The sequence below is a fragment of the Loxodonta africana genome, chromosome 16, assembly GCF_030014295.1.
Source record: "Loxodonta africana isolate mLoxAfr1 chromosome 16, mLoxAfr1.hap2, whole genome shotgun sequence".
Classification (NCBI taxonomy): domain Eukaryota; kingdom Metazoa; phylum Chordata; class Mammalia; order Proboscidea; family Elephantidae; genus Loxodonta; species Loxodonta africana.
The window spans coordinates 22,415,101-22,443,100 of record NC_087357.1 but is presented as its reverse complement, the minus strand read 5'-3'; the positions used below and the strand labels follow the sequence as shown (position 1 = coordinate 22,443,100).

Below are 28,000 nucleotides of genomic sequence, written 5' to 3'. Positions count from 1 at the left end.
GATTGCAAATACTTACATTGTGGTGTTTGTTTCCTCATGGACAATGATGAAAATGAGAATCATTTAACAATCAAGTAAATGAGCGGTTCTCTAACTTGGCTGCACACTGGAATTACCTGAAAGTTTAAAATACACTGCTGCCTGGGTCCAACTCCCAGGGATTCTGAATTAACTGGTCTGGGGTATAGCCTGGGCATCAGGTTTTTTTTTTTTTTTTAAGTCCCCAGATGATTCTAGCATGCAACCAAGTTTGCTTATTACTGAAGTAAACCGTTAAGGATTGAATTACGTTCCCAACAAATTTGTGTGGTAAATCCTAAACCCCATACCTGCGGATGTAATCCTATGTGGGAATATAATTTTCTTTGTTATGTTAATGAGGCCATATCAGTGTAGGATGTCTTAAACCAAATGCTTTTGAGATATAAAAGGAGCAGATTAGGTGCAGAGAAGCAAACAAAAATGAGGGAAGATAAGACACCAGGTGGAGATCTCCAAGGAACACCAAGAACACTAGAGAAGCTGAGACAAGGATTTTCCCCCAAGGAGAACAGACAGCCTTCCCCTAGAGCTGGCATCCCGAATTCAGGTCTAGCCTCCTAAGCTTTGAAAAAATACATTTCTCTTTGTTAGAGCCATCCCCGTGTGGTTTATCTGTTATAGCAGAATTAAGAGACTAAGACATAAACTAAGTTGAGAGGACCATGCCTTCTTATCCCACAGCTGTGAATAAAAACAAATGCCAGCAGAGCCAGCACTCCTATTAGGCACAGTTCATGTTCTTTCTCCTTGACCATCTTTGGTGTACCCTAAGTAATCTTGACTAGCGCTCCTTTCTGGCTTCTAACTGGAGATAAGAGAGTGTTCCTGGATGGTCTTTCTAGACCCTGAGCCCAGAATAGCTGAACAAAGGTCTACTCTTTGGGTTTCTGAAATAAAAGGGAAGGCAGGAATTACTTCATAGGTCTCTACACCATCTAGCCCCCTATTATCTCCTTCACTTCCTCATATCCCTTCCCTACTCATTGCAACTGGCTGTTCAAACATGCTGGGCACATCCTAGTCTCAGTGTTCTTGTTGTTCCCTCTACCTAAAAAGCAGGTACCCTCAGGGACTCATGACCTGTGTCTCATCTGCTTCAGTGTCACCTCCATAAGACGGTCTCTTCTTTATTTATATTACTCCATCTGAATACATTTTACTTGTCTTCCCACACTCATCTCCTCTCCCTGTTAATGGGGCAGTCATGCTTCCTTTATTGAATCCCCTAGTACCCTTCCCTTGTCCTTAACTATTATAAATCTAGCCCCTGAAGTTTCAAGTCCCCTGCCTTGGGAAGAATAAATAGGTTACTGAAGTCCAGAGGAATGCGCTTTCTTCCTTCTATGATTCTACTCATGTGTTTAGACAATCCTGACTTCAAGTATCCAAGGCCACCAGTTTGGATTCTAACACTCCACTCCCACAAGCTTCAGTTTTTGATATATGCGAGTGTACACGAGCAATTTGATTCACTAGATTGAAAGCCTCTTAGAAGCTGTGACCTCAGTATACCATTTATACTTGATGCTGTTGAGTTGATTCCAACTCATAGTGACCCCATGTGACCGAGGAGAGCTGCCCCATAGGGTTTCCTAGGCTGTAATCTTTGTGGAAGCAGACTGCACTTCCTCCTGTGGAGCAGCTGGTGGGTTCAAGCTGCCAACCTTTTGGTTAGTAACCAAGTGCTTAACTGTTGTACCACTAGCGGGTTTACACACTGAAGTGAGTATGTGTCTTAAGCCTCAGGATTCAAGATGCCAAACTGTCACAGGGTTGCAGAGCAACAGTTTTTCTAAAAAGAACTAAGACAAAGCCTTTTTCATCAGCACAAAGAAAAATGCTTTATGTAAAAACCATGATTTATACACAACATCCATCGATCTTTACTTCATTTGATAAAATCTTCATTATTAAAAGACAGGTAACAAAATTTGAGCTTATATTGAATGGGACAAATTAAATTCGATAATATCTAGAATATTATATAAGAAATATCAATTGAAGGGAAGACAGAATAAAAGCATCACATGCAGACGCTCCTGGAAAAGGGGGAACTGTATCTGCAGGTGAGGTCCATAGTGTGCGGCATATTAAAAAACCCTAGAGAAAATGCACTTAACTTACTTGGGTGAAGTGCCTTCCCTTCTGTGGGCAGGAAGAGGTGGTAGGGAGGGGCAGGAATTCAAAGGCATATGCTGAATGGCTTCTCCATTTCAAAATGGTACTAAAGATATTTAAATCATGGCACTAGGGCACCTCTGAGGAAAAGAACACCTTGACCGGAGTAGGCTCATTGCATAATTGTTTAGTAATATGTACAATTTTCAAGTAATGGAGTGGGCTTACAGAATAATTTTACTTTAACAGTGGCTATCTATTTTTCTTCTCGCCCTCTGGGGCTTGATTTGTTTCGGCATCACAGGGACACTTTTCCACACAGTTTCTAGGGAACCATCCCCTCATTCTTGAAACACCTGAGGGAGAAAATGAGATTGATGTAAAACAGTCAGATGTCCTACAGTGATGTTACTGAGACTGGCAAGTCCTATTACTTCAAATTAATATCATTTCAGACTTTTTTCCCCCTTTACTGTCTCTCCTGAGCACAGGTTGAGGGGAAAAAATATATGATTTTTAAACACACCTTACAAGCTAAAAAATGGATACTTCTCAAATTCCATTATCCTGGAAAGGGGCTAATAATATGATTTAGGACAGGCCCTAAGTAGAGACTGTGGGGATTTTAATGAGTATTCACTCACATGTGTGAGCTCGTGAAAGGGGTTCCTGGTCGCCATCACGTTTCAATTGTTCCCAGTAAATGATCTCCTAGGAGGCTTTTATGAATGTCCCTTTCAGACTTCTTCTGACATGTAAATTTCTAGATCAAAGTTGCCTAAGCTACAATATTGGGTTAACTTATGGTTAACACGGTGTGTTTTTGAAAGGGCATCCTGGGTTAATCTTTACTTTAAAAAAAGAATAATTCTAAAACTTAAGTGAAAAAAACAAATGACAAAGTTCCAACCCATTAGTTTTTATAACTTAAGAGGAGCATTCACACAAAAGGGCAGCAATGTAGCATAGGGGATGAGAACATAGGCTCAGGCTGGACTGCGTGGTGGGAGCCCTGGCTCTGTGTTAGTGTGTGGCCTTGCGCAAGCTGCTCAGCCTCTCTGCACTTCAGATCCCTCACCAGTAAAACAGAATGATCGTACTTACCTCAGAGGGCTGCTGGGGACTTTACAAGTAAAGCACTTACTCACGTGCCTCCCACACAGTGAGTATGAGCTCCAATGTTCACTACCACTACGAAGGCCTGGTAAATACAAATTCTATAGAGAAACACCTAAGGGACTTTTTTGTTTCTTATTGACTTGCCCTTCTATTTAGTTCCCTAAAGCATTTGACATGTGGCTGTCCACAAAAGCTATTCTTGCAGAATTTGGAATTATTGGTAGCAATCTTGCCCTTTAAACACCCATTTCCATACCTTCTATAAAGGAATCGTCAAGAAGTTTGTCTCCGTACAACCAGTATCTGAAATATTTAAAAGATTAAAAGTAAATTTGTTTAGATTAAATGCCAATTCTGTCATTAAAGAAGAAATTCAGTACTTCATATCACTTACCGTAAGCCTCTTGTGGCTAGAATGAACTCCCCTTTCTGTAGCCTTATTCGAGGCTCTTCAGTGCAGGGGCTTGTAAAGAAGGTCTTGATTCCTTTATTCAAAGGACAGCAGGCTCCACTATAATCTTCTATTACTTTATAGCGAACCTGCCATTAGTGACCAGAAGAACAATTTGAGCCCGTAATATCTGAGTTTGAAATTTTAAATTAAATTTTTAAAGGTAAGTCCAAAGCCAAGAGGACCAAAGTCATCTTCTTCCTAGCTCCCCATCCACCCAGTTCCCTTATAGGAGGCAACGATGTTTCTTGTCCTCAAGGCCTTTTACCCTTCATTTCAAGCACACAGCTAAGAATTAAATTACGGAACAGGGCTGCCCAATAGAACTTCCTGCAATGACAGACATATTCTGTATTTGTCCCATCCAATGCTGCAACCACTAGACACAAGTGGCTACTGAACATTTGAAATGTGACTAGTGCAACTGAGGAACTGAAGCTGTAATTTTATTTGATTTTAACTAATTTAAATAGCTACACGTGGCTAGTGGACACTGTAATGGACGACAGAGCTGTAGAAGACAGGTTTCATAATAACAAGCTGCACTGAGCAGAATTATTTCTTTATGTGGGCAATATAAATTGACTAAATTCCCTCCGAACCCCCAGTCGAAACTATTTAAATGAAAACAACAGTGAAGTGAATTATAATGTATTTCGATAAATGTATATTAAGGTATTATTTAATAAGAGCCAGCAGTCACTTTCAAAGGAAATTAAAAAACCAACACAGAAGTGTAGAGCCCAATAAAAGAAAAAAGAAATTAGTATCATTGTAAAAGAATTACTTACACTTCTGACCCTCTTATCTGCTTTTTGTTTCAACTGTTCTATCTGGTTGGAAGATATAAAAAGAAAAAATTAAGTCAATTATTTCCCTCCTGAAAAAAACAGCCTTTCCTCACCTATTATTAGAGTGACAAGATGAACTCCTAATTTCCCAGCATTTCAAATTGTTGATAACTTAAAGGGCGCATGTTTCTTGGCATAGAAAGGAGGTCCCATGCCTAAGAACCAGAGGTGAGAGTGGAGCTTTCTTCTCAGTATCTACTCTCTAATGTCTCATCTGTGTGTATTCAGAGAGTGCCCACTGTGGCCCAGGATCAGGGTGACACGCTCTGCCTTCGTGCCGCTTCAGGCTAGCAGCTAAGATGAAGACCCTGGGATTCAGACCCATTCCTTAAAGACATGGCAGACCAACTGCAAGCTTCTTAAAAATGAATCGATTAAAAGTCATCATTACATCTCACTTTTTTTCATTTATTCAACAACTAATTTAATAAAAATAGCACTATATTAGATGTTGTTAGGTGCCGTTGAGTTGGTTCTGACTCATAGCGACCCTATGCACAACAGAACGAAACACTGCCCAGTCCTGAGCCATCCTTACAATCGTTGTTATGCTTGAGCTCCTTGTTGCAGCCACTGTGTCAATCCACCTCATTGAAAAATAAAGAAATCACATGGTCCCTGTTCTAGAATCTTGTCATGAAAGATATGCTACAAGAATTACACAGAAAAACGAGGCTTCACGAGCTACCATACAGTAGTATGTGATTAAGTGCCAATTCCAGATGAGTCAAGTGGGTAGGCTGCACTTTATGTAAGAGGTGGGACTGGAACTTGTGTTTGTAACCTCAGACAGAGCAGTGGTCATGTGAGGTAGAGAAAACAGGATGGGCAGAGTCATGTGATGGGAATATACAAGGCGTTCATAGAGCACTAAGTAGTGCCATAGACTAGTCTGCTTGGAAAAGAGGATTCCTGTTAGGAAGTGAGCTGGAAGGGGGCTTTAGGCTGTATTTTATAAAACCAAGTTAAGGAATCAAGACTTCACCTCACAGGTATGGAGAGTTAAGGAGAAGTTTAAATAAAGGGAGAGATGTGATACTAAGAATCACATGGTTTAGGTTATTAACTTGGATTTATTCTGTCATCTTGCAATTTTTTTTATTATTTATTTTATTACAAAAGGTCATCTGGACATGCTAGGAATTACATGGAAGAAGAGGAGACAAAATGGAAGGTCTAGCTGAAAAAAATACTCACTGTTAAGGTGTACTGGTGACAGCCTTCTCTTATGGGCCACTCCAGTCCATCTCCTTCAGGAACCCCTGACCACGTAAATACTTGTTTAAAGTTCTTCCACCTACTTCCCAAATCATAAGGAAAAACAAAGACTTCATCTAGTTGATAATATTGAATTCGATCTTTAGCCTGTGGGTAATAGAGATATAAGATGCCAAATGTCTTTGTCTTAAATGGCTTGCAGTAATACATTACTGATAACACTTATTCCTCAAATCTGTATCATTCATAAACAGGCTTCCTTCTTGCTGTAATGTTAGTGTACAGAGACAGACTTTATCATAGTGCAGGAAGAACTCAGAACACCACCCTTGTATGTGATCATCCAGAAAATAAACATTCAAAAACTCTTATTAAAATAGTTAAAACTTTACTCCTTATATAAAAAATCCTTGATGCTCCTGGTTGTTCAGCAGCACAAGAATCCAGGTTCAAAGAAGTGATGTTGATAATAAGCAGATTTAAGAAAAAGCCAAGGTTTTCCAGGATGCAACTGTTTCATGGGATATACTTAAATGTGATGGTAGTATGCTGGGTAGCAGTGACACAAGGGGAAATAGCCAGCAGACATGTAACAGGAGATTCGTTGTTTCATGAAAAAGATTTTTTACAAAGCTGGCAGGTATGTTCAGGGAATCTTCTTTCATTTTTTTTTTTTTTTTCTTTTTACTCATCACACACATATATACTCATTTATATATACATTTATACATATATGGTATACATATACATAAATATTCAGGCTGCATAAACTATATTCTAGGCATTGAAACTGTTAGCTAGTTAAGGAAATAAACTGGCTTCAAATTTCTCAAGTTCCACTGACATCTAGTGGTACAAAGATACATTATTTAATCCTATAAAACATGTACAAGCCTAGTTTAAAATCTGTTGTATAAATCCTTAGTGTCTAATAATTTCGATAAATTTAAAATGATCATTTATTTGGATTTTTTTTTATTTAGTGACAGAATGCCAATTTTAAAATAATTTCTAGATTTCACATGACATTTTATAGTCTTGGTCATTAGCAAAACAAAAAGTTAATCAGACGTCAATATTTTTATGCTAACTAGAAATGATAAAATATTTTATTATCAGGGGACAATATCCTGGAGAAAAGTTTCCTGCAATTATTTATAAAGTGGTATTAACTATGAAAAGAATTGTCAAGCAGTAACATGTACGAATCTATTAAATTGTATAACTCCATCCCCACCCAGATAATAAAGGTTACTTTCTTTTTCCTTTCCATAAAACAAAAGCTTCAAAAGCTTCAAAATGCAGTAAGAGTCTCATAGAGATCTACGCTATTTATAAAGAAAACCTGGTAAGGGTTGAGAGCAGTTTACAAAAATGACTTTAATATGGGCTTTGCCTAAGAGGAGCACCCATTGAAATTGGGGGCATTCTATCAATACTATGTGATAAGAGGTGACAGAGGTATGCAGTGGGTGCTGTGGAAAAAAGGGAATAGAAGTGCTTAACCTAGTCTAGGGAGGGTCAAGGAAGGTTCCTTGGAGGAAACGACACCTAAACTAAGTCTTGAGAGACAAGAAATCAGGCAAAAGAGAAGGAAGAGTCTTCTAGGCAGAGGGAACAACACGTACAAAGATACAGAAGTGTAAGATGTACAAACTATGAACAGTTTGGTATTGCTTGGTATCAAGTGTAAATGTTGTGAGGTCAGAGACAGGCTAAATGTTATAAGCCTTATCTGATGTCTAATGTAACATGAAAAACCTATGGCAGCTTGGTAGGATGGAAGTTCCTTTCCAAATGGGCCACCTTCTCCTCCAGGCTAAGACAGAATGACCAGATGGTTTAATATGTGGCGTAGGCCTCTTCAGCAACTCAGTCTTTATGAGAAGTGTATTTCTGCAGCAGTTATATTAACTGGGAATGAAGCAAAACGTGGCATGCAAGCAACTTAGGGAAGTCATGTGGTAGCCAAGTTTTTTAATCTGGTCTTTTAATTCATCAGTTCTTTGTTAATATTGAGGAACAAATTATTACCTTCTCTTCAATCCATGACTCAATAGAAGTTTTGTTTCTGAGAACTATTTTCATCTGCAAATTAAATGATAGAGAGCAAAATTCAATAATGTGGCTTCAGGTTATTTAAAATTATCATCTTCATAATAACCCTATGATATCTTTTGTTGCTCCATTCCATAAATTAAGACATAACAGAGGCTAAGTAATATAGCTAGTATGTAGCGAAAACCCGTTGCCATAGAGTTAATTCTGACTCACAGCGACCTCACAGGACAGAGTAGAACTGCCCCATAGGGTTTCCAAGGAGCTGCTGGTTGAGTCGAACTGCTGACCTTTTGGTTAGCAGTCAAGCTCTTAACCACTATGCCATCAGGGCTCTAGTATGTATTGAAGCTGGGATACAAATCCAGGCCCGCCTGACTTGTTTGTAACCACTGCACTATTAACACCTTTCCAGAAAAGTGATTACAACCAACTATGATCAAATCTAAGTCTACTATTTTAATTAAAATTCATATTTCAAGTAATACTTCTGAACCAGGTTTTGAGAGTACTAATAAGACAATGATATAATCTAATTAGTACTTATATATATTTTGCTATTAAAATCTCTTCTATTTTTAACTAATCTTAAGTTTATGAGTAATCTATTACAAGTAACAGTGACTCATTACAGTCAACCTAGATATTCTAGGTACTTCCTGTTTGCCTTAAAAAGTGTAATGTATTCGGTTTTTGTTTGATTATTTGGCTTTATAAGTAATTCCTCTTACATAGGCTCTTACAGCACATGATCTTAGTTCATTTCTAATATGACTCTTAATTATAGGCATGGGGGAAAAGTTTTCAAAGCAGTTGTTCCCAGACTAGTAGAAAATATATTCCTAGCCCAAAAGAGCTTATTTTAAAATCAAGAGTTCAAAAAAACTGTTGGGTGAAGCATCAGGGCCCTGAAGCCCAGCACTCCTAACTACAAGAGTTTTGCGTTTCCTTGAAGTCTGGCTGTGCCTTCACTGACACGGTGCGGCACAGTAAAAGCAACCCTGGACTGGGAGTCCTCATTATATTCTAAGGGCCTGGCACCACGTGGGGCATATAGCAGGCCTTCAACGAATGAGTAAATTAACTGAGTGAAAGAATGAGTCAAAAGAAGTGTTTTTTAGTTCCTTCAGAGTCATGTCCTTCTCCTCTATGTTGTCATAGCACTTTACAAACACCTCTACAATATACTACAAGGAGTCCTGGTGGCACAGTGGTTAAGCGCTCAGCTGCTAACAGAAAGGTCAGGGGTTTAAACCCACCAGCTGCTCAGCAGGAGACAGGTGTGGCAGTCCGCTCCATGAAGATATACAGTCTTCGAAACCCTATGGGTTAAGTTCAATCCAGTTATAAAGTGTGGCTACAAATCAGAACCAACTCCACAGCAATGGGGCAACTACACGGTGGAGGAGCCCTGGTGGCGTAGTGGTTAAGCACTTGGCTGCTCACCAAAAGGTGGGGGGTTAGAGCCTGCCAGCAGCTCCATGGGAGAAAGATGCAGCAGTCTGCTTCCATAAAGATTTACAGGCTTGGAAACGTTATAGGACAGTTCTACGCTGTCCTATAGGGTCACTATGAGTCAGAATTTGGCTGGACGGCTATGGGTTTGGTTACCCAGTATTAGTGAAGTTTCTTACTAATTATGAGTACCCTAAGAGCAAGAGCCTTTTCATTTTCATTATTGTAGCCTCAGGAAATAGCAGAGTAACTCATCCCAGAGCAGGCATTAAATAGCACCGATAAGGTAGCGTTGTTATAGAGATTAAAACAGCTAATACGAGCCAAGTGCCCACAACAGTGCCTTGCATGTAAGTACTCAATAAACGTTAGGCAGAATGCTGCTTAGAAGCAAGGATGGCAAGACTTCATCTCACATACTTTGGACATGTTACCAGGAGGGAATGGTCCCTGGAGAAGGACATCGTGCTCGGTAAAGTAGAGGGTGAGCAAAAAAAGAGGAAGACCCTCAATGAGATGGAGTGGACACAGCGGCTGCAACAATGGGCTCAAACATAGTAACAATTCTGAGGATGGTGCAGGCCCGGTCAGTGTTTGCTTCTGTTGTACAGAAGATCACTATGAGTTGGAACCGACTCAACGGCACCTAACAATAACATATTATTATAATTACTATCAAGTGTTTAATTTACTAAATACATGAATGCGTCACCTTGGTTAGGTCACTTAACCTTTCTGAGAATTAATTACTCATATGCAGGAAGGGAAAACAACCGTATGCCTCCACCAGCCTTTTTTGGGGTTGATGTGAAGATCAAGAGAAACTAAATTTGAGAAGAGCGTTCTCGACTATAAAGCTCTATATAGCTCTAAACTAACATTTTAAAATTAAATCAATTAAGTAGAAACCCCAGCAAAATTACTTCAATTATCTGGCTAGTACAGAGATTAAATTAATTATGTAGATGGAATAAGCAAAGATAATTTCCATTTCATACTGCATGCTTAAATGCAGCCTTTGTCTCTTCCTCATTACAATTGGCCCCAATAACGTGACAGCTTTTAGCTAGAGGTAACAGAGAAACTTACCTGGATAAAAAACAGCATCCCGACAGCTATAGTTGTTCCTATAGCTAACCCTAAGGCAAACAAGGTGGCAGCAAATGCAGCTAATCCAAAGGGAACAAGCGGAAGCGGATCCCTCCGGGCTGCACTCATGTCAATCCTCACCGTGTTCCACCCGAAGGAGAGCTACAAACGACAACACCACAACTGAGACACTGGGCTGTGGTAAGTGGTCAAGCTTGACCAAAACCACGAGGACCACCTGACCCTGTGGCCAAAGCCAGAAAAGCAAACACAATTGTTTCTCATTGATACTGTGGCTTGTGCTTATACCGCCCTGTACATCCCTCTCAGTCATTCTCAAATGTTACTTTGTTCTTTTCTCACAAGCATCAGCCAGGCCCCAGGAACATTCATCTGTGAGAACAACACTAGACACCAGTCTCAACTGTAACTGTGTCTCCTACCTTCTCTGTGCTTTTCTACATTTATACTATTCTTCCACAGCCACAAAATAGAGCCTAGGGTTCAGCTGTTCCCTCCCGCACGTTACACAACCAGAGGCTAAGAAGTGGCAGAATGAAGGCCAAGCACGGACTCTATGTGTGTATTGTCTAGCAGGCACAATGTTTTAAAATACTTGGAGTTGGTACCAACATTTAAAATCAGGAGATTTTACATAAAAACCCAGGTTTTCAGATTTTCCTAAAAAAATTGGAAGATCTAGCTTCACTGGGCTAATACATTTCCTTGAAGAACACCAAACGTCAAAAACTGGCTGAAGGTGTCACTTCTGAGAAGGATGTGTGCATCCTAGTTGTCATAGTCACATTCCGCCTGTGTTCCTCATTTACCTTCTAGGCTTCTTTAGGGACCTCAATTTGTGACCTGTGAACTTTATCTCTTGACCACTTGCCCTTAAATCAATTTGATTTGTTGCTGGTTTAACCTGTTTATATTCTAGGGCACATACCCTCTCCATAGCCACCTTCCAGAGTAGTGGAGTCAGAAATGAACTAACAGAACTACAACTGGCCACGTGACTTGGATGAAAGAGAAACCACTGGTGTTGTCATCATCTTTTTTTTTTTTTCCTGCTCTATTCTTACCACAGCTGCTAAGTTGGAAATCTAGGAAATTATATGCATATGAAATCGTATATATAATTATATATACTTTATATAGAAAATATATAATATTTTATGTGTGTATGTACATGTGTGTACATATATGTGTGTATAAAAGCAGTTGCCATCGAGTTGATTCTGACTCATAGTAACCTTATAGAACAGCAGAGCTGCCCCATGGGGTTTCCAAGGAGCGGCTGGTGGATTTCAACTGCTGGCCTTTTGGTTAGCAGCGGAGCTCTTAACCACTGAACCACCAGGACTCCATACATGTATGTGTATACATATACACACACACACATTCACAGTTCTAAAATACTTTATTAATGTCAACCAATATATGTAAGATGAGATTCCAAACCTGCTGCCGTTGAGCTAATTCAACTCATGGCAACCCCGTGTGTTAGAGTAGAACTGTGCTCTATCAGGTGAGATTCCAGAACAAAATAATCTTTCCTCACCTTAAAGATTAAGTTTTAAAGTTTTTTACGAAGGAACCCATATACAGGTAAAGCAAACTTCTCTTTCCCTACCAAATCACAGAAAGCGTATTTCCAAAAGGGACTTCGTAAATAATCTTGGTAACTACCATTTAATCTCGCATGGATAATTCTGTAACAAATGTTTTCACTTACCCGATTATAAAGCTGTGTATACATAGTCATAATGAAAATAAAAGCAGCATGAATACAACCCAGTGGTGCTAAAAGGAGAAACAGTGTGAATGAAGCATGATTTTGGTAGCCACAACAGTTGTTGATCCAAGGACAGTGATGGTCCATCTTCATCACACATCTAACAAAAAAATTTTACATAAAACATGAGGCAGAAAATCCTGTCTACTTTAAATAACTTTCATCTTCAAAAGATCAAGCAAATATGAATCCAGTACGTCCATGAGTCATAGAGGAATGGAAAAGACACACCTTTGTTTAAAGAAGTCAGGAGGCCTAGGGAGAGGCTCCTTATAAAAAACATGAGCGTGGTTCCTGGTTTTGCTAGCTCTTAAACTCAGTGACTGAAGCACAGTACAATACAGACTCAATAAAATCTCTCATAAATCTTCCCTTCAGTTGAGGGGCCCAAGCAGAAGCTTGTAACTTCCTTCCTTCCTGCTCTCACAGTCTGCTTTAGGTGTGGAATCTCTGGGCTTAGCAAGCTAACTCAGGAATGTAACATGTGGTATAATAGTGAAGTTTTACTGTTTCCTTTCCTTATTGTTGCCAGAAGATAATTTTCTGGCCTCAGTCCAAGCTCTATTTGCTTTCAATTGCTCTCATGAATCTCAAAATTCTCATCATAAATGTCTTATAAATCAGTTAATACAGGTGTTCATTAATAAAGGTTCTACCTTGTTTCACATGTTTTTGAAAATAGTAATTCAGTTTGTTAGCCATTAAGTTTCTTGATATTAAGACAAACACTTGTGGTAATAGGCACTGGATTATTTTATTAGATTTTTATGAAGTGTAAATGTTTGTCAAATACATAACTGGAAAAACAGGTCTCCTTTATGCTTTCATCTCAGAACAATTCTGAAGTTAATCAAGATGACAGCCAACAACCAATCCTGATACATGGAAAAAATTCTGAAGATATAATTTTTTATCCTGTTCTTAAGGGAAAGAGGCAAAGCAAATCCATACTTTTCTGAAAACATTTTTCACTTATAATAACGAAAAGATTTTTTTTTTTAATTTGGATTGATAATTTAACTGTAAAGTGGAAATTATGGACACTTACGTATTTTGACCACATTTTTTTTTTTAAAGTTACCACCTTGCTGACTTGCCACTTGCAGAGAATAAAACTAAGATTGATAGAACACAAAGAACAAAAAAAGACCAGTAACCAAGTTGATTAATCCCCAAAGAAAAGCAGACGGACAGGTACCTGTTGCACTTTCTGCAGTGATGTGAACGGGGTGCCTTGTACGCCTGGCAGACTTTGCAATACTGGAGATACATACTATCCTGGGAGTTTTCCTTGGCAGCAAAATATAAACAAAAATACATCAGATATCTGATCCCAAGTAACAGCAAGTCTAGCCTTATGAATAAATACTTTCTAATGCCACTGAGTGCAGTTGTCTCTCCTTACTCCAAATCTTAGTAGAATAGAAGGAATTCAGAAAAAGCTAGCTGACCACTTGGTAGGTACTTTAGTCTGGGATTAGAGCACCAGAGTTGATACCTTTCCTGAAATGTGCCCCTTTTTTAACTTTTCCACTGTTACCTCCCCTCTCTTGGACCATTTTAATCACTTCCCAACTAGCTTCTTTCACTGTAGTTTCTAATCCAAACCACCTATTGTCAGAATAGTATTAGTATTACTACAACAGGACCCTGATTCTGTCAGAACTCTGCTCGAAAACCTCCAGTAACTATTTTTGGTATAGCAATTTCTCATGCATTTGAAGCCTTCCATGCTGGATTCATTTCAGCCATATCAACACTATGTAATCTATGCTGTCCACTGTTTCTGAATATGTCCTCCCACCATTCTCTTCCCTATCTCCTGTGGAAATTCCCACTCTCCTTTTAGGTTCCCAGCTGAATGATCAGTTCCTTCTAACTTCAGTGGTACTTATCACATTCTACTTTATAGTGTAGTTATTTGTACAAGCGCCTTGCTTTTTCCCCTAGATTAGCTTTTCAGTATGAACTGTATCTTACCCATCTCTGTACCCATTCTGGGAGTACAGTGCACATAGTATAAACCAACCGAACCAACTGCCTTCAAACCAGTTTGAGCTCATGGCGACCCCATGTGCTTCAGAGTAGAACTATGCTCCACAGGATTTTCAATGGCTGATTTTTCATAAGTATATGCCAGTGTTTTTCAAACTGTAATGTATTTCAGAATCACCTGGGGCTTTTGTTAAAATACAGATTCTGATTCAGTGGGTCTGGAGTGGAGCCCAAGATTCTGCATTTCTAACATGCTACCAAGTGATGCTCCTCAGCAAAGAATATGGAAATTCACAAGCATAAACTCTGTTAACAATTTTTAAGAAACCATAAATTGGTTCACAGTATACTTCTCAAGGTTCTGATTTCACTGCAATGATGTAAAAACCTTATGATTTAAACCAACAGTTTCTAAAAGTGTGTCTCAGTTCTGAGGGATCTTAATGCATTACATGGAAAAAGATTCTAGAACCAAAATGCACCGTGAAATTATAAGAGGTGTATGATATACAATGTTTCCTAAGCTTAAATGACCACGGACTACTTCCCTCTGGAGCCCTGGGGGCGCAATGGTTAAGAGCTATGGCTGCTGACCAAAAGGCTGGCCGCTCCTCGGAAACCCTATGGGGTAGTTTTACTCTGTCCTATAGGGTCGCTATGATTTGGAACCACTAGACGGCACCTAACAAAAACAAACAACTCCCCCTTTATTAAAAAAAAAAAAAGCAGCATAAATATTCAATGAAATTGCTTGTCAAAATGCTAATTTAGATTAATACTTTCAAAAGCCAAAACCCACTGCCATTGAGTCAATTCCAACTCATAGTGACCACACAGGACAGAGTAGAATCACCCCACAGGGTTTCCAAGGCTGTAATCTTTATGGAGGTAGATTGCCACATCTTTCTCTAGCAGAGCGGCAGGTGGTTTTGAATCAGTTAGGAGCCCAGCATTTAACCACTGTGCCACCAGGGCTCCTTTAATATTTTCTAAGAGCAATGAAATAAATTCTTCGAGTGTAAATGATCACTGACTAGACTAATATTCTTAGTCCAGGTTATTCGTATTACTGGTTACCATATAAAGCAACAACTAAATATATGGTTATCATTAGAATCCATTATCTTAAAAAGTATTTTTCTTACCGGTTTCCACCCCAGAGGGACAAAACCAGGCCCCACAAACATGGCATTGAAGTAATTATACAGAATCATGATTGTCCAATTTATCAACATGATGAAATTCACACTTCCTCCAGTTGTATGTAAGGGCCAATACCACAGTACAGAGTCAATCATGGCCATTGTAGAACATATTGCTATAACACCGAGGGCAATGATGGGACCCCAGTGACACAATCTCTTTAATTCTTGGAGATTTTCAAACTTGATAACCGAGCAGAATGTACCCATTTTGGTGCGGAAGGATTCCTTCCTACTTTTAAAGATTGATAGATGTCCTTTTTCTGTGCACACATTTCCATGTAGCACAAGTCCATGTGTCTTCTTCCTTAATAGTCATGGCTTTAAGTTGTGGGATGTTAACGCAGATTATGCCATTTTCACTGTTAAACACGCAGAGCTCTTTATCTTAACCAGGAGAAACCAGTGGCTTGGTTTGAAACTAAAGAAAACAAAATGGGAAAGTTCGTAAAAAATGTTTATTAATTTAACAACTCCAGTAATTACCTATATAAAAGCATCTCAAAAGCACCCTAAGATGGTATGAGTATCTTGGCAGATGTCAAAAAGAACTACTTTCATGTTATCCAAAAGCGGGTTCGGGCCTGAATTGTAAACTGAAGTATGTAATAAACATGATCCTAAGATAGCTTTTATTCCTTTATTCCCAACTTGTCAAGGGACTGTGACTGCCTTTCCAACACACAGTGAATGGTTTGAGGAGACATGATTCTAGAGCTGGAAAGGAGGGCGTTCAGGATGATCTAATCCAGCTCCCTTCTATAGAAAACAGAAATTGGTTTAGAGAGTCAAGAGATTAGACCAAGGTCACAATTAAGCAAGCAGCCAAACCCGGAACAGAACCCAAGTCGTGAACTCTCTTTGCAGTATTCTAGCTGCCTCTTACAGCTTGTTGGAATTAAGTCTGGTATGAGCCAGACAGCAGTCCGTGGTCTATGCCATTTGCTTGCTGTTATTTCCTAAACACAATGGGCCATTGGGGCAAAGGGAAGGGTGGGGGGAGGGCAAGAAGAGGGGTGTGAAATCATGAATGGCTGAGCGAGTACCTGAGAATGAGCATGAATGAGAAAAAACAGAAGTGCCTCCAGGAAAGAGAGAGAGAGAAGGCAAGCTGCGAGCGCAGGGAAGAACTGTGAAAGGGTATTTCTGAGTGGAAATGAGCGAGTTGGAGGAAGATCTGGGGGTATAGATGGGGCAGTAGAGCTTCCCACACAACAGATGCCTCTTCCTTGTGCCTCAGTTTCCCGCCCGTGTCATGGAGCGGAGCCTGTTGAAAGCCTCATTCGGGGAAGGAACATCCTGGTAAGTGAGGTTAATCTCAACATTCTGGAAATTCTTGACCTCACCCAGGTGGGGCCAAGACCGCCCAAATCGTGGTTACATCCCCTGCCTTGATTCCCACCTCAGTCTCGTCCCTGGTGCCCGCTCCTCAGCCATCGCATTTCCGGGGTGGCTTGGGCTCACCCGGAACAAATCTTCTCCGCTTCGAATAACTCCGTCGTGGGCTCCCCAATCCTGGGAAAGCAGAAAGCAAATCCTGGTTGCTAGAGGCTGAAGTGCGGGACCGGCTACATCCTGTGCGTCCCTCCGCCAGCGCCTCGCGGGGCCTCTCCCGCTCAGGCCTTGCGCGCAGCCTCGGTCACAACCACTTCCGGAAGGTTCCCCGTATCAAACTTCCCTCAGGGAGCAAGCTCCTGAGACCTGTAGCTTGGGGACCCGGACCCGCTTACCAGAATGAGAGAAAATGATTTCCGTGATCCCTGAGCACCCGCATATTTTTGTAGGCCTTAAAAAAAAAAAAACTAACCGAAGCATTTTTTTCTTCGTGGATTTCTTAATCCTGAAGCCTAGGCGGAAAATAAAAAGCTTACCCAGTTGGATTTCCGGAGGACCGAGATTGCAACGAACAACCGGGAAGCGGCTGTGCTGGGAGCTGTCCCCCGGCTCTCTGCTGCTCTTAAGGGCTTTCCCGGGGTCTCTACGCCCCCGTGCCCTGTCCCGTGAGGTTCCTGGCCCGATTTTGGCTTCGGCCCGGGCCGGTCAATCCGGAGCCGCCATGTCGTCCGATTTCGAAGGATATGAGCAGGACTTCGCGGTACTTACTGCAGAGATCACCAACAAGATTGCTAGAGTCCCCCGACTCCCACCTGGTGAGAACCCTGCCCCGGACGGGTGAGGTGGCTCAGAGAGCGAGGGGGCCGGGGGCGGTAGAACGCGGTCTGGATGAGAGTATCTGTGAGGGTCTGGCGCGAGACGAGTGAGGTGGTGATGGCGCTCCCGGGAGAGACGGGGCTTGACTTGATTGAGGGCAAAGGACGAATCCAAGGTGGGTTGTAGCGGGCGGCGAAAGAGCCTTCAGAATCTGAGCTACTTGGGCTCGAATCGAATCCCGACCCAAGCGCCTCGTAACTTGTGTAGTCTTGGAAACGTTTTTCTGAGTCTTTGATTTTTTCATTTATAGAATATAGAGATGTGAGTATTCAAAGGGAATGAATGAAAGTACCTAGATCATGAATGTGCAATATACGCTAGTGTTGTTCTGTTAATAATAATAACAACAACAATAGTGCTATTATTATGTACAGCAGGATAGAGTCAAGAGCCAGGGTGTCAGGGCTCCAGTCCTGGCTGCCACTTAGACTTGTGATTTAGGCAAGTTTCTTAACCTTTCTCTGGTTTTCTTCTTGGTAAAATAGGAAGAATAATTGTATCATTTTTATAGGGTTGTTGTGAAGATTAAATGGTTTAATATACGTGAAACCCTTTCTAGTGTGTTAGCTCCTAATATGATAATTAGTATTTTTCAAAACCCCACCCCCATTTCTTATGTCTCATGCTTCTTAGGGTATCTATAACTCAATTCAATGTAAAACTTGGTGCAGGATAATTTTTCTCACATTTAAAATTCTACAACTCCCACCTGGAAGTTTTTGTTTTGTTTTATTTTTTAGCACATCTTACCGTGCAGAATTGTCAGCTGTGGGAAGGTGGGACTCAGATTTCTGAGGCATTTACTTAGAAGGGGCTCAGGAACTGTTTAAGAGAATGACGAGACTACTTTAAGTATGGTATTTTGTCATTTTTGTTTGTAAGATATTGTTTTAGCATTTGTTTTGTTTTTCTCTAAATACCGATTTAATTTGTTTAGCTAGTAGCAGATAAGATTGTTACTTTTTTGGCTTCCTTTTGTTGCAGAAAATGACCATCACCAGATTGCTAGGCTTGGCCCAACCTTAGCTCTGGGCTGTAAAGTGTTGAAAAGGGAGTGCTCCTGCTTGTTTTTTTCTGTGAAAGGAGCCTGGTGACACAATGGTAAGCGCTCAGCTTTGAGCCAAAAGGTTGGTGGTTCGAACCTGCTAGCAGCTCCTTGGGAGAAAAGACCTAGCAGTGTGCTCCCATAAAGATTACAGCCTAGGAAACCCTATGGGGCAGTTTTACTCTCTCATATAGGGTCGCTATGAGTCAGAATCAACTTGATGACACACAAAAACATTGATCTGTGAACTCATGAGAACCTTCCCGTTCCCATCTTTTTAGTCAAGCACTTGCTTCTGCAATAATTTCTTCCCAACTTAAGTTGCTGTTCCTCTTTCCTTCTCCCCAACTCCCCCAAAACGTGTGTGTTTATAAATAATTTCATCCTTTATCTCTTTGTTTTTCTTCCCCCCACCTATTTTCTGTTAATAGGGTTATTTGCTTGAAGCCAGAATCTCTGAACTTACACCCCACTCATCTCCTGAAGTTCCAGTTAGTTCTGGAGGAGGTGGATGATGTCTTAAAGAGGTTTATGAGTCCAAGTAAGGGAGCAAGAGGAGAGAACCAAGGTAGCATAGACCACCGAGCTCTGCTGCCTGAGAGGTTTTTGTGCAGAAAGTGGCTGATGGCCTCAGTACTTCGTGATACATCACCTCGCTGCTTCTCCTGGATTCTGCTTTTCTCCACTGCCCGTTATCTTGATTTTTGTTGTTATTGTTATTGGAGGGTACTTCCTTTTCTTGAGCTCCAGAGCCTCAGACTATCAGGACTTGTGGTTTCAGTTGAATTTTTGCTCCTTTTTAAGCTCCATTTTAACTGTAAGGGCATTAGCACTGGAAGCATCTTTGTTTGGGTTAATAAGTTATGTACTGGGAAGCTGTTTATAAAGAAATAAAGTTATCTTTGGGTGCAAATTTGTAAAAACTGTTTCCAAGAAAACATTTTGTTCTAATTGAGTTTTTCTTGCCTTTATATTTTAATGTAACAATACTGACCAAATAGAGGGAAACCTTGGGATTAAGTACCTTAAAAATAAAGCCGTCCGTCTCATTATATGTGCTATAAATATAAGGCCCAAGCCCCGCAGCCACATTAGAGTTGAAAGCAGAATATATTGCTGGCACTGGGACAATGCTTACTGACTTGAATAAATGAATAATTATAGTTCTTAAAAATGCAGTGATTTCTCCCTTAATGACTTCTGATTGTTCTCTTAATGTTCCTAGTTGATAAATAGAAAAAAATTAAAAACTTACTCATGTAGTTATGCATTTCACATGTATGCCTGGACTAACAGAAATTAATATGTACAACCATGTTAAAAAACAATATGATTAAAAGTAATTATAACATCTCTCCTGATATCATTAATGGTTGTGATACTCAGCTGAAATTGACCCAGTGGAGATGAGCTATAATTTGCTTGGCTTAAACCAAAACCAAACCCAGTGCTGTTGAGTCAATTCTGACTCATAGCGACCCTATAGGACATAGTAGAACTGCCCCGTAGAGTTTCCAAGGAGCACCTGGTGGGTCCGAACTGCTGACCCCTTGGTTAGCAGCCATAGCACTTAACCACTACGCCACCAGGGTTTCCTTAAGCTCGGCTTAAGAAGGTTAAAAATTGGAGCAAACTTTTTAGCCAAAGCAGTTCATTCCCCAAACATACTAACTTTTTAAAATGGAAGTAGAGTGGGTAGGATTGGTTGAAATTAACTTCACTCCCTGTTTTGTGTGTCGGGTGTATTAAAGTGTTAATTCCAAAGACAGTAGAAAAGATTGAACATTTTAAAACTTGACATTAAAAAAGAAATTTGATTATGTGGTATATGTTTTTAACAATACAGAGACTTTGCTTTTAAAGTGTTTGTTTCAGGAATTAGATTAATGAAGTGGATGAGTCTCTTCTTAGGTTATTAATACTTTTATGACACCATATTCAAAAGTTGATTTTTAATGATTACTGTTCTTTGGTCAAGCCAGGAAAATGACTGAGCAGAAACCTTAACGAATTAATTATTATCATAACTGTTATTAATTTATTGTGAAGTTTCTTTTCCTCTGGAGATGGGAGTGAAATCCTAAAGGATGGGGGAGGGATACTTTCCACAGGTCAGAGGCTTCGTTACCTCAAACAGGCTTCGGAAAGGATTTTAACCAAACTGTTCTTTTGCAATTAGCTACCACACCATTCACAGAGAGACAAATGATCTACTGTGAATCCTGTCACTTTGTGGCTGGAGTTGGAAATGTACCAAGAAAGGTTAAGACTCTGACATGGCATCAGATCAGTTTAGAATCTCAGCTCTGCCACTTACAGTGTGTGTAATCCTTGGGCAGGTTGCTTGGCCTCCCTAAGCCTTGCCTCCTTCATCTGTATAATGGAGTGGGCATTGTGGGAGGGGAAGGGAGGAGACTAGTAGTAACGACCTTAAGATATTGTAACAGTCAAATGAAATCAATCATGTAAAGCATTAGCACAATTCTTACCCAGAGAAAGTGCATAATATCACATAATATTGCTGCTGCTGCTGCTGATGGCAACAACTTGGAGAGTTAGCCAGGACCCAGCTGCTGCTCAGACTTTTGGATACTAATTGAACTAAATCAATCTTAATGAACTTGGACCTCAAGTCTTACCTTTTTCTGTACCTACATTAGAGTTAGATGAATTTTTCTTTATGAACACCAGCGTTTGAAGGAAGGCGAGTTTTGGATATGAAATTGGAGCTGGGCTTTCAACTCAGAACATCAAGGAGGGAGTCAGGGGAGTGAAAGTGGAAGTGGTGGGGCAAGACAGGTCCTTTCTGGAAGGAAATGTTCCAATCCAGCTGATAGGTTATCCTAAGTCCTAGAGGATTTAGGACAGCATCTAGACTGGTCATGTACGGAAGAAGCCATAAAAGTTGTGCATGGATTCTCTCTTCCCTTTGCAGGGTGGTTGTAGTGAAGGAATTCAGGAAAGTCTGCTCTTCTGAAAACAGTGGTTTGCTTAAATGTGTGTGGCTTGGGAATTGTACTGTTCACATGTGACTGTCAAGCACTTGCAATGTGGTTTGTGCTATGTAGTGAAATGATAATTCTTTGGATATATTGGGTTAAAATATTATTAAAATTAAATATATGTATTATTAAAACTAATTTTACTTGTTTCTTTTTTACTTTTTTTGATGTTACTACTAGAAAAAAATTTTAATTACATATATGGCTTGCATTATATTTCTGTTGTTCTAGAGAGTTAGGATTGAAGGGCTGGTTCCAAACCTAATTCAGAAACTCACTGCTATCTCGCAGTCAGCTCCATGTGCTGCTGGGCAGGGTCCACCTTAAGTTGTACATACAGGAAAAATAGCCTTCAGCTGTTACAGTTGGCCCAGTTATATCTCATAAAAATTTTAGCGCATTTACGGAATGTTTAAATGCTTTATCTTTGAAAAACACACACACATACAAATACATGTGTATATTTGTATACACACTCACATATATGTATATGCACACATAATATGTACACACAGATACATAAACTACTCCAAGAGGGACTCCCTTCAACGATTTAGTCAATCTAAGTCGTGGCTTCGCTGATATTTTACATAAACTTTCAATGTTAGAACAGGTTTAAGTTTACAGAAAAATTGGGAAGATAATACAGAGAGTTCCCATATACCCAACACCCAGTTCTTCATCTTACATTAATATATTTGTTACAGTTCATGAACCCATATTGATATATTGTTATTAACCAAAACCTCATAGTTTATTCATGTTTCCTTAGTTTTCACCTAGTGCCCCTATTCTGGTCCAGGATCTCATCCAGGACACCGCATTACATTTAGTCATCATGCCTCCTTAGGCTCCCCTTGACTGTGACCATTTCTTAAGACTTTCCTTGTTTCTGATGACTTTGACAGTTTTGAGGAGTACTGGACAGGTGTAAGGAGCCCTGGTGGCATGGTGGTTAAAGCATTCTGCTGCTAACCAGAAGGTCAACGGTTCTAACCCACCAGCCACAACAAGGGAGAAAGATGTGGCAGTCTGCTTCCCTAAAGATGACAGCTTTGGAAACCCTATGGGGGGAGTTCTACTCTGTCCTGTAGAGTCACTATGAGTTGGAATCAACTTGACAGCAGTGAGTTTGGTTTGGTCAGGTATGTTGTAGAATGTCTTTCAACTGGAATTGGTCAGATGTTTTTCTCATGACTAGACTGGGGTTATGTGTTTTTGGGATGCAGACCGCAGAGCCCTAGAGTGATCCGTCTCTCCAGAGAGCCCTGATCCCTTTTATTGAAGAATGGTATTAGAAACAAAGATCTGGTCACTAGATATGCTTGTCACTACTGGGGTGTTACTGTGTCTAGACCCTTTTAGTAGACAGAGTGAGGAAATACATGTGTCTATACTAACTCATGTATATACCCGTAACTATAAATATTTGTGTATGTAATCGTTTGTCGTAAGTGAAATACAGGTTCATACCAATGTCTCCATCTCTGTCACCACATGGATCGTTCCAGAATGTCTTTACTTTAACATTGACAATTCTGCAGTATGCTACACAGTGTAGCATCAGTAATTTATACCCATTTTTTTTCCCCCTAATGTCAAAAAGTTTCTGTATTAGTAGTTTTCCAGTACATAATTTCTGCTGGTACTTTTATTTTAAAATATTTCCATTGTGCAATGACAAGTACCGGGAACTGAAGTCAAGTGGGGCCTGACACTTTTACTACATTGGAAGTGTTCGAGCCTGACTAAGCACTTCAATTTTTATTGAGAAAGCAAAAAAGTATCCTACTATGCCAATATTTAATGTGTATGTCAACACCAAGCACTTCTGTTAGTATTGAGTAGGCAAGGAATTATTACACTACGCAAATACATCTCTGTCAGTACTCATCGAGCCTATATGTAAAGAAAAAAAATTGGGGGAGTTTGTTTATATACTACGTACAATAGTTAAGAGCTCAGCTTTGGAAACAGACCATGGCATAACTCTGCCATTTATTAGCTGGCTAACTCTGGGAAAATGATTTAATCTCTCTGAGTTTGTTTGTAAGTGAAAATGGGATAATAATACTACCTCCACAGGGTTATTTGGTGGATTGACTGGTATGTTAAACACATACCACCTTGTGCAATAATGGTAGCTATTAATTATGGAGTTCCAAATCCTTTGTCAAGGGAATGACATTTGGGACGGGTAAAGAGAAGCTTTCTTGGGAATTACATGTCCTTACCTACAGAAAGTTACCAAAATTTAGTGCTGGTAGGTACTTCCAAGGTCAACTAATTCAGTCCTTCCTTCCTCATGCTTTCCCTCAAACTGTTAGTTTTTAAATTCTTCTCTTCTTAAGAATATGAAGAACACTGTTGAGGGCCAAAGATTGGGTTAGTCCAGAGTTTTTTATGATAGTACCATCATGAAATAGATTTTATGAGAAAATGATACACTCGTACTGCACCTTACACCCCCACCCAAGTTTAACGACTTCTTTCATAAAAGGGAAACTTGCCATATTCGAGTGGCAAGATTTTTCCCAATCCTTGTTGATGGAGTTTTCTTCTCCTCAGTTGCTCTGTGAGTAGCAGATATGTTGCTGAATGCAAAGACCGGTTTGTTCATTCAGTAAGTGGCTATCGAGCATGTACCGTGTACAATTCTCTGTTCTGAATATGGTGGGACAAAGATGTGTCAAGAGTGGTCTCTAAAAAAAGAGAATGAAAAGTGGTTCCTGCCTTCGAGGAGCTAGAGATGATACAGAAGAGGAAAATAACAGAAACTAATTTCATTACCTCTAGGGCCACTACATCAGAGCCAAGAGCCCTAGGAATTCAGAGGAAGTGAGATCATGTCCCCAGAAGGGCAGGTGGGCTTGGACAGGCTAAACGGGGAAAGACTGTAAGACTGCAATAAATGAGTGCAGTGGACATCTGTAGCTTCGGACTGCACAGCATCTTCCATCCTACCTTCTGGCAACAGCGCCTCAACTTTCCATTGGGAACTACTTACCAGGAGAGGAGAAAGTTACAGGATGGGAGGAGCACAGTGTCAGATGCCACAAGATTAAGTAAAAATAGTAGCAAAGAGTGCCCATTAGTTTTGGCAATGGAAAGGTCATTAATATTAATGAGAGTAATTTCAGCGGAATGGTGGAAGCAGGAGCTAAATTATGGGGAGTAGGTGAGGGGATGGGAGAAGAGAGATTTGTAGCAAAGGGGAAGACAGAACAAGGGAGGTTTTTCCTTTGTTTTGTTTTGTTAATGACAGAAATTGGTACATATTAGTCCTGGGAGTCCATGGCATGGACTTTCTTAATCACTGAGTCCATTAAAGAAAACAAGATGTTCCTTCTGATATGAAAAATACAGAATCTCACTCTTGGTCCATGTTGAGCTTGTCTTATTTTGTATTCTGCTCTAAAAAAACCACTGCCGTCGAGTTGATTCTGACTCATAGTGACCCTATAGAACAGAATAGAACTGCCCCATAGAGTTTCCAAGGAGCGCCTGGCAGATTTGAACTGCTGACCTCTTGGTTAGCAGCCGTAACACTTAACCGCTAAGCCACCAGGGTTTCCGTATTCTGCTATGTCACAAAAAATACAGAACTAATTCTACTATAACTGTGTGGAGATGTTAGAAGGATTGAAATGTTCCAGAAGCAGATAAATTTGGGGTCATTTATTAAATTTTTTAATCTGGCTATACATAGATTTAACTTTTTCAAGGATGGGAAAATGAGCTGAATTCTAATTTCAAGTGTGTGCTGTTTTTCTTAGGGAGAAATATGTAGAGGACACACAAAACACCTCGTGTGACAGCTGCTCCCTGCTGCCCCTCTCCCTCCCTTCCTCCTCCCTGCCTAGTTTGGGAGGAACAAAGGGAAGAGGTTGGGGTTAGCAAAACTTCATTATTATTTCAGTAGAATAATAATTTCTACTAAAGATCCTGCACTTAGTGTTGACCATCCTTCTAAGGGACTAGTCAGCTGATATTGAACCCATTTCAAGCTTCATGGCTTTTCTAGTCTGTTGTATTAGTTAGTGTTCACGAGGATCAATACAACAGAAGCCAAACTTAAACTAAATAAAGAAAAATAAATTTATTGGCTCAAGAAACAAAATCATGATAAAGTCAAGTGAAATCTGTTTCCAAGTTATCTGGAACCAGAAACACACCCTTGCTCTCAACTTGTTCCTTTCTAACTGCAGGATACATTCTCCACCACTACAAACTGGCTCTCTCCTTGGAGCTTGAACAATGGATACCAATAGATTTTAGGCTCACGTTCTCATAACTCTATCAGGAGAGGAAAAGACTTCCCCCTTGCTCAAGAACTTTGATTAGTCGGCTTGGGTCATATGCCCACTGTCTTAGTTATCTAGTGCTGCTATAACAGAAATTTATCCTTTCAGAGATTAGTAGGCTACAGGGCCAAATTCGGGGTGTCAGTTACAGGGAAGGCTTTCTCTCTCTGGCTCTGGAAGACGGTCCTTGTCATCAATCTTCCCCTGGTCAAGGAGCTTCTCAGCACAGGAATCTTGGGTCCAAAGGACACATTCTGCTCCTGGCATTGCTTTCTTGGTAGTGCGAGGTCCCCCTGTCTCTCCGCTCCCTTCTCTCTTTTGTATCTCAAAAGAGATTGGCTTTAGACAAAATCTGATCTTGTAGATTGAGTCCTGCCTCATTGACATAACTGCTGCTAATCCCATCTCATCAACTTCACAGATACAGAATTTACAACACATAGGAAAATCACTTCAGATGACAAAATGGTAGATGGTCACACAATACTGGGCATCATGGCCTAACAAGTTGACACACATTTTGGGGGGACACAATTCAATCCATCACACCCACACCACCTCCCAGAGCAATGTGGCCAGAGAGATTGAGCTACTAGGATTTACTTAGTTAGGATGAGATGCCCATCCCCTGCCAAGCCACTGACCCAGACAGGCAGGGTTATCTAAGGGGATAACACCTTCGATTGATCTGCATGGTGAATGAGGGGGATGGTTCCTCAAAAGAGGGGGCTATTGCCTGAGAAGAAAAGAGTGCTAGGCAGAAAAACTACTAATGTTCCATAAGTCTGGTTAGTACAAAACTTAGGTCAAGTCTGTGAATAGATGGACTGATTGATTTGGAATGGAATTCAGGGAAAGTTTTCCTTTTTCAATTTATTGTGCTTTAGATGAAGGTTTACAGAACAAATTGGTTTCTCATTAAACAATACACATATTGTTTTGTGACCTTGCTTGCCAAACCTAACGTGTCAACACTCTCCCCTTCTTGACCTGGGGCTCCCCATTTCCATTTGTCTAGCTTTCCTTCCCCGCCTGCTTTCTTGTCCTTGCCCCTGAGCTGATGTGCCCATTTAGTGTTGTATACACAAGTGAGCTACCTGTATTATTGTTTGTTTTATGAGCCTATCTAATCTTTGGCTGAAAGGTGAACCTCAGGAGTGACCTCAGACTAAGATAAAAGTGTGTCCTGGGGCTATACTCTCAGGATTTCTCCAGTCTCTGTCAGACCTGTAAGACTGGTCTTTTTTTGTGGGTTTGAATTTTGTTCTGCCTTTTTCTTCAGCTCTGTCTGGGACTCTCTATTGTGATCCCTGTCACAGCAGTCGGTGGTGGTAGCCGGGCACCATCTAATTATGCTGGACTCAGTCTGGTGGAGGCTGTAGTAGTGGTGGTCCATTAGTTCTTTAGACTAGTCTTTCAGGAAAAGTTTTTTGAAAATATCTACAAGGTCATGTCTCTCCTAGAAAGGAGAATCACAGTAGGGGTTATAACTTAATTGTGATCAAGGTTGAAGAAACCACACGTTTACTTTGCACTTTAGTCTAAAAGTATTTTCACTTGCGTCAGCTTATTTGAGCTAAAGATAATCCAATAGATTGTTTTATCTCCATTTTGGTAAATAGAGACTGAGTCTCAAAAAAAATTCTTTCTTGTATCACGTATCTAGTGAGTAGGTAGTGGTTTAGGGATTATAAGATCATGCCTAGTTTTAGGAAGTGTTTTGTATGTGACTTTTAAATTATACTCTTAAATCAATTATTTCCAATTGTTAAAGTTAGGACTTTGCAAGTTCCTCAGGCCACCATATTTTGACACGTGTCTTTTAAAGAACAAAGTAATGTTTGGTTTCTCTTTAAAATACTGTAGCATCTCTTAATAATTTACGTTCTCCATGGAATAGTACCAGATAGCCTAGAATCAGTGGCTTAAAGTGATCCCTCACTCACCAGAGAATGATATTTGCCTGATACGGTAGTTCTCTAATCTGAACAGAAAGGAAAAAACTTATACGACTAAAAAGGAAAGTTTTTAAGTATTAGTTT

General features: G+C 40.1%; 2 protein-coding genes across 29 annotated transcripts in view; one reads left to right on the top strand and one right to left on the bottom strand.

Annotated features, from left to right (window-relative positions):
• Position 1: 1 nt before the first annotated feature.
• Positions 2 to 17,054, bottom strand: ZDHHC6 (zinc finger DHHC-type palmitoyltransferase 6). 5 transcript variants are annotated; one of them, XM_010588987.3, is made up of 12 exons: positions 16,799 to 17,054; positions 15,340 to 15,817; positions 13,398 to 13,489; positions 12,140 to 12,299; positions 10,402 to 10,563; positions 9,117 to 9,179; positions 7,834 to 7,887; positions 5,779 to 5,946; positions 4,522 to 4,563; positions 3,674 to 3,819; positions 3,536 to 3,582; positions 2 to 2,516 (listed from the first exon to the last, which is right to left on the bottom strand). In XM_010588987.3, the coding sequence occupies exons 2-12, from the start codon at positions 15,604 to 15,606 to the stop codon at positions 2,413 to 2,415; spliced, it is 1,305 nt and encodes a 434-aa protein (XP_010587289.2). In that variant the 5' UTR covers positions 15,607 to 15,817; positions 16,799 to 17,054; the 3' UTR covers positions 2 to 2,412. The 5 variants fall into 5 exon arrangements, with proteins under 5 accessions (XP_010587289.2, XP_010587290.2, XP_003409166.2 ...); XM_010588988.3 differs by having other exon boundaries at positions 16,861 to 17,054; XM_003409118.4 differs by lacking the exon at positions 9,117 to 9,179 and having other exon boundaries at positions 16,799 to 17,053.
• A 5-nt stretch (positions 17,055 to 17,059) lies between these two features.
• The window catches only part of VTI1A (vesicle transport through interaction with t-SNAREs 1A), a 373,592-nt gene continuing 362,651 nt past the window's right edge, over positions 17,060 to 28,000 (top strand). For 8 of the 24 annotated variants that reach the window (XR_010318060.1, XR_010318062.1, XR_010318063.1 and 5 more), the window contains exon 1: positions 17,075 to 17,546. Coding sequence is in view for 16 of the 24 variants with exons in the window: in XM_010588985.3 (XP_010587287.2) it covers positions 17,141 to 17,546 (406 nt within the window). In the remaining 8 variants the exon portion in view is untranslated. Of the gene's footprint in view, positions 17,547 to 28,000 lie in introns of all 24 variants that reach the window. The other 16 variants (XM_064269327.1, XM_023546737.2, XM_064269328.1 and 13 more) reach the window with 14 other exon arrangements.